Source organism: Glycine max, chromosome 6 (assembly GCF_000004515.6).
Source record: "Glycine max cultivar Williams 82 chromosome 6, Glycine_max_v4.0, whole genome shotgun sequence".
NCBI classification, from domain to species: domain Eukaryota; kingdom Viridiplantae; phylum Streptophyta; class Magnoliopsida; order Fabales; family Fabaceae; genus Glycine; species Glycine max.
In genome coordinates, this window is record NC_038242.2 from 46709837 (window position 1) to 46716922 (window position 7086).

General features: G+C 35.4%; 1 protein-coding gene and 1 pseudogene across 2 annotated transcripts; both read right to left on the bottom strand.

The window, feature by feature from the left end:
* Nucleotides 1-177: 177 nt before the first annotated feature.
* Nucleotides 178-2922, bottom strand: LOC100778009 (ketol-acid reductoisomerase, chloroplastic; annotated as a pseudogene). Its single transcript, XR_003267473.2, has 8 exons — nucleotides 2770-2922; nucleotides 2491-2667; nucleotides 2062-2289; nucleotides 1840-1956; nucleotides 1619-1758; nucleotides 1338-1505; nucleotides 1110-1265; nucleotides 178-691 (listed from the first exon to the last, which is right to left on the bottom strand). The product of XR_003267473.2 is annotated as a ketol-acid reductoisomerase, chloroplastic (transcript).
* Nucleotides 2923-4522: 1600 nt separating this feature from the next.
* On the bottom strand, nucleotides 4523-5235 carry LOC121175083 (ketol-acid reductoisomerase, chloroplastic). The gene is made up of 2 exons (XM_041016706.1): nucleotides 4916-5235; nucleotides 4523-4753 (listed from the first exon to the last, which is right to left on the bottom strand). The coding sequence occupies exons 1-2, from the start codon at nucleotides 5177-5179 to the stop codon at nucleotides 4715-4717; spliced, it is 303 nt and encodes a 100-aa protein (XP_040872640.1). The 5' UTR covers nucleotides 5180-5235; the 3' UTR covers nucleotides 4523-4714.
* Between the last annotated feature and the right edge of the window lie 1851 nt (nucleotides 5236-7086).

Sequence of the window (7086 nt, forward strand, 5' to 3'; positions counted from 1 at the left end):
ATTACTCTTGCAGTGTGGATAGATATTAAGTTAGTTAATACTTTATTTTATCGACCAATGTTAGTTGTTTGTTAGTTAGTTTTTGTTAGGAGGGATTCGAACCTACGACCTCTCCCTCCCCCTTTCTCCCTTCTACCACCAAATCAACCTCATAACTTCTAGTAATGAAGCACTTAATGAAACATAGTAATGAACTTTGCTTGTCTTATTAACTCATTTCTAATTCAGCATTAAGCAACATTCCTCATTATTAAAATCCCAATACTACATAGTGATAATACAGACTTCCACAGCAGAGCACTCAACTATATGAACAAAATTCAAACCAACAGGACAGCAGCTGCTATTCTAAGCATTCCAAAAAGGAATTGGCTCAAGAAATGTCTACTGTAGGTCTCAGTTGAGCACAAACTTCAATGGCTCCATGCACTTGGTCTGACAGGAAGTTGCTGATTAGATCCTGGTTGATAGGTGCTCCATTGTCCACAGCCACCAAGGCCTGCTGGGTTAGGATGTAATCAAACCGGGGAGCCCATTTCCTTGAACCCAACCTTGCTGTGGTTGAACAGTTATCGACCATGAAAGAAACCCCACGAGCATGCATGAAAGGATTCAAAGAATCAACAGACTCAATGACACTCTCGTTAATGATTTCAGAGTAAGAATGCCCCTTCTTCCTCAGGATCTCAATCTGGAAATTTCATAATCATAAATTTAAAAGGAAAAACAAAATGTCAACTTATTGTTCTAATGCTAAAATAATAAAGATAAACAAGAAAAGAACACAAATATCAGAATTCATAGGGAAAAAATTCCATCCTTTGTCATTACTAGATGACTAGTGAATCCCAATTCCCCAATGTGAAGATAAAGCTCATCTAAAGTATGCAAGCAACGTGTACTTATCCTTGAATTGGTTAAAGGGAATTATGATTTTAAAACACTAAAATTTAAGAGTGAATGTACCATTGCTCACTTCGGAGATAAATATATCTTGCTCTAAAAGATCTTTTTTCCAAATTTATCAGTAAAATAAGGACTGCATGCCACAGGGGATATGCATATATAAACTAGCAGGAAAAATTGTTAACAGAATTGAGTGCACATACCTGGGCTATCATCAATGCCACGTAGACCCCAGCAGTAAATGGGTATAATGGGCCTAGATCACCTGCTGGCCTTGTAGATCGGACATGCTCACCAACCTTCCACATCCGGGTCTGATCAATCTTACCCATGGGAAACGCTGGCAGACCCTCTTTCTCCTGTAAAATACAGGTAATTAAAAGAATATTGTATAACGGCCAGCTCTAAATGGAAAGTGAATATGCACTTACATAAAAGCAACGCCCAGCCAAGACAACACTGCGAATCTCACTGCCGGCAGCAATATCCTCATAGCACTCATACATAATGTCCATGCAGGGATAATATGAAGCACTATATGCCTTCTCAAATTCCCTTTTTTCATCTTCAGATAAAGCATTGTATACAGCCAGCATGCCCTATCCAGACAAAAATAAATAAAATAAGTTTTTTCACAAGCACAAATTCACATGCTCAGGGAACAAATCCAAGAGGCATAAATTCAGAACTAAAATGAGTATGAGATCACAACCTTAGTCGAGATGATTTTAGATATAGTTCCTGTGATGGACTCAACGGTGTTGTTATAAGCCAAATCTTCACTCATTCCATGTTCAGTGTACCTCCTAAACAAGGATTCCACAATACCATGAACAGCACCAAGTAAAATGCCTATAAACCATAAAAGCAGAAATTAGACAAGAAGACTTCAAAGACAACAACATCGAGGAACTCAGAGAGAGATATTATTGCCTCTCTCCCCAAAGATATCACTCCTGTATTCCATCTCTAATGTAGTGGCAAATGTAAAGGGAGAACCAAGGGCAACCGACCATGCCAAAGCAACATCAGTAGCCCGCCATCCACATCCTGATAGAGCTCAGCCCCAGCAAAGAAATAAATAAATAATGATTGCAGGAAGGGACACAACAACGAGAGAAGGAAAACGAGAAAAAAATGGCATGAGGATCTTACCTGGTGGACTGCAAAACTCGAATTAATTCCAGCACCATTTATCTCTTTGCCTTGGACATATAGCCTCCTGACCGAAGGACCCATACCTTTCGGGCATACAGCAATTACACTGAAGTGCTTGGGAAAATCAAGTCCCATTGACTGTAAATGCCCAAGAAGAAAACCATGGGACAGCCCAAGTATGCTATTTGGCTTCATGTGGGAAAATATTTTTTCATAATTATCTGCCTGCATTGCATGATTAAAAAAAATTATAAAGACACCAAATATCAGAAAACTTCAAAATCACTGCAGCATTGTGCGACTGGTCCACTTTTATTGCCAAATCAGCATAATATGAAACATTGGGATATCATACCATCAACAACTCTAATACTTTTATCAAAAATATTTTTAAAAAAAATTGAGCACTGACTTCAATTAACCAACCTGTGCAGCATCAGAAATCAACAGCAACACAAGATCACTGCCTGAGATAGTTTCCCATATGTCACCCAGAGTTCCATTCTCCTCACTAACCCATATGTCACCCAGAGTTCCATTCTCCTCACTAAAACCAGCTGCACGAGCCTCATTAATCAAAAGAGAACCTTTCCTGAGCCCAATCTCCATTGCCAAAACACCAACACATAAATAACCACAATTTCAAGAGAGATCCATCAATCAAAATTTTCTTCAAAAGAAACAAAAATATCAATCCAGAATCACCTTAACCACAATATCAGACTTTGCATCAGCAAGCGAGTCCCGCAAATTCTGCGCCTGAGCAGGTCCCTGGTGAAGGCAGTTCAAGCAACGTGGAAAAAGAATATTGATTTTAATTTTCATAGATTTAATTTTTTTTTTAAATAATTTCGGCCCTTGTTTCATAATGAATGAACTCACATGCACCTAAATCATACTACATAAGATGATATATTTAGGTATGTATGCCACATAAAAAACATTTCCCAAATTATTATAGGCAAAATTGTAAAATTGATCCCCCACTTTATCTCCAATTTTTTATTTGGTCTCCTAATTTTTTAATTCACGAACTGGGACCTCCTATTTTATAAAATCGTGCAATGTTGACCCCCACAATTGGACGTTGACTATCACGTGTCACGTTCTTGTTGGATGATGACTGTCACGTGTCATGTTTTGATTGGATATCAATTCTATGAAAGATGAAATGTATTGTTGTTTTCATTGACCAATCAGAACATGACATGTGACAGTCGTCATCCAATAAGATCGTGACACGTGTCAATCAACATTCATTTCAATTATTTCTATAAGATAAAATCTATCTATATCGATTTTATCTTATAGAAATAATTGAAAGATACATTCAATTATGTCTTTGCGTATCAAATATTTTCTTTTCATATCAATGCATACGATATTTTTCCAACAATTAATGTATGTGAGACAGAAACTTTCACTTACAGTTTTTTCTTTTTAATATTGTAGAGAGGCAAATGAAAGGCTTTCATAAAAATTCTTGTAGAATCGAGAATGAAGTTTTCATTATGTACATGTCAGATCATGAATTAGTGACTGCATCCAATCTCCAAAAAATTCCAATTGTTTCAAATTTTTTCTCTTTTTGGAATGGAATATTTACAGAATCCCCATGAATAGGATCAAACCTTATTCTGTGGTATTTACATAAGATTTCTCTTTCTCATTCTTAAGCAAGTCCCGAGAGGGCTTAATTGATCCATGATTTATGTTTCTGTTTTTCGTTTCCTTTTCGTTTGTTTCGAGAGATATATTCATCAATTTTGATTCTTTTTCTATCGAGATGTATGGATTCATGGGTCTACGTGTCTATATAAATCTTGTTCATGGATTAACGAAAATGTGCAAAAGCTCTATTTGCATCTGCCATTCTATGAGTCTCTTCCTTTTGGCGTATGGCATCGCCACTACCTTTGGCAGCATCCACTAATTCGGAACTTAATTTGAAAGCCATATTTCGACCTGGACGTTTTCGAGATGCCCCTAGTAACCAACGAATGGCAAGTGTTTTTTCTTGTGTGGATCCTATCTAACATGTATAATTCTTTTTCGTAATCGAAAATGATGAGGGAGTTATTGATAATTTGAAAAGAGTATTTTAATTTTTCAATTTTTTACATAATTGAGAATATCTTTTTTATAAATAAAAAAATTGGGAGAATTCGATTGTTGTGGAACAAATCAAGAAAAGAACCTACTTCTTTTCTTTTTTTTTTCTATATAATAGAATAAAGTTCGGATATTGATAGAATTCGTCTAATTCTTCTTTGTAGTATAATACTTTAGTAGATTTTGCTTCATTTATAATAGAATATTTTTTATTTAGTTTAGTTTTAATTTTGATTTATAAAATTTTCCATTTAAAAAAATCTTTATGTCACGTTACAAAGGACCTCATTTCAAAAATATATATCGTCTGGATCTTTACCAGGATTAACTAGTAAAAGGCCAACAGTCAAAAGCGAACTTAGAAATCAATCGCGCTCCAATAAAAAATATCAATATCGTATTCGTTTAGAAGAAAAACAAAAGTTACATTTTCTTATTGGATGACCAATGTGCAGGGAACAAATCCCTCCCTCCTTCCACGATGTACTGCACGCAAACAAACAAATTACCCGCGGGGTCATTTCCGTCTTTTCACCAATTACACATTTAAAACAGTTCGAGCCTGTCTTGATTTGCCCTGCAAAATAAATTTAATAAATTTTGAGAACGAAAGAGAATCCTTGTTTTTGCTTTCATTTTATTTTTTATCCATGGATTTGCATTCGAACAAGCGTGGTAGCATTTCCAACTACAAATTTTTCAGTTAATGCGAAAAAGAAGAAGTGAGAAAATTCAGAACCTCGTCGTGTCCAGAGAGGTTAATCTTCTCCTTCTTGAAAACGGAGCTTTCGAAGTCAAGCGAGGCCGGAGGAGTAACAGAGGGTGCAGCGGCCACCATGCGAGCGCCGAGCGTAGCCATAGCGACGGGTTTGAATCTGAAATTGAGCTTCGAGAACGCGCGATTGGGAACGGCGACGAAGCAGCTTCTCGCGACGTGCTTCGATGAGAAAGTAGTTCTGGAAGTGGCGCAGATTGAAGCAGTAGAAGAAGCAGTGGAAGACATTTTATAGACGAGAAAAAGTAGCAGCAGCGCTGCAGCAGAGTGGCCAAAAAAATTAGTGCAGCGAAACGGTGTGTTTTATGTTTTATGTTTTATCGTGCGACTCGGCTAAAGTGTGCGGCGTAGGCGTAAGAACGTCATGCGCGTGTTAAGGTTATCAAACTTAGTTTAGCTCATTAGAGTTACTTGCCGTTACATTATTTCGTACAAAAATAATAATAAAATATTTATAAATAATATATTAATTAAATATAGTAATAATATAATTAAAAAAAAAATAAGAAATTATAAATTTTATAATATTTAAATAACTTATATTTTGTCTAATTTTTTTTAATTTATTGATTAGTTGAATCAATGATAAACTCAAAAGTCTATCAAATTTATTTAAAGTTTATTAAATTTACTGAAAGTCTAATATACTAAAAAAAGAATTTACATGAATTAGCTCATAAAAAATAAATAAATTCATAAAAATTGATGAATTAACTTGAAAGTATGATAATCATAATTAGTATTGTTATTTATGTTTCTTATCTGCCAGCTGGAATTTAATTTTTTTTGTTTTTTTGTGGTTGGTTTACAGTGTTATTATTATTGTTGTACTTAAGGGTGGATAAACAGACCCAGGTCCATGGATTGGTCCGTGGGGCCCGCGGTCTACGCGGGTAGCGGATCAATTTTTATAAACGGTTCATGATTATGTCGTATTTTTGGACTCATCTTGCTTAACCCACGAACTATGCGGATTTGGCCTGTGGGGTCCGCAAGTTGCCCGCATTAGGATTTTATTACTTCAAATATGACATCATTTGTTGTTAGAGATGTTTAAGTTTCATATTTTAGATTTATTGCTTGGATTTTCTTTTGTTAAGACATTATCTATTTTATTGATGTAATTAACTAATTGTTAAGATTTTATTTACATTTGTATTGAACTTAATTTGATTGTGTTGTATTTTTATTGAAATTGAAATTCTTTTAAAACTAAGTCCGCGAACAAGCTCGTTTGACCCGCAGGGTCCACAGGACAGAGGCACACTAATTTATTTGGTCCGTGTAAAAATGCGGAGCAGGCTGGCTCAGTCCGCTGCCAATGTGGGCTTATGCGGGCGGACCTTACGCGGGGCGAGCCGGCCCGCTTACCCACCCCTTGTTGTACTACACTACTACTACACGTGTTAAATTAAATTCAACCTCAATTTCAATGGTATCCCTTTGTTACGATTGAGGTTAGCGTGGGGACATGATATCTCCAACTGGGGGAGACTTATGAGATAATATTTTATCGGTTCGATTACATGATTTTAGAATGGAAAAAATTAATAATTTGCTTTTGTTGAGGCTAAAAAATATTTGTTACTGAAGTTAGTCGTCTATGGTCGACTAAGGACTAATTCAATAGGTTAATTCAGATTAGTTGTTTATCATAGGTTAATGGCTAATTCAGTTGATTTTTGTTGACTAATATGACTCAATCTTAATAGATTTTAGCTCCGTCCAGTATGAAAAATGATTGGCGAGTAAAATAGTTGTTTTTGACTGCTAATTAAATTAAGAAGTGATCCAAAATCAAATCTATATTAGAGAAGACCAAGCTAGAGGGAAATTTTGAACATGGAAGGTAGCTTTATCGAAGCTTCTATGCTAGCCATAATGGAAGCATGCACCCATAAGTGCCAAATGTGGGTAGTTATTAGAAACAACTGACTTACTCAGGAGGAAACGGTTGATGCTTGTAACAGTTTTAAAAAATCATTATAAATAGTAGATACCACGATGTAAACTAGGTCTTTTACTAAATCAATTAAATTTCTTTTTCAGTCATTTATCATTTTATTTACAACTTTTTTTTATTTTCTTTATCATTTTCAGCCTTTTACAACCTTCCGTATCATAATTTCATAAGA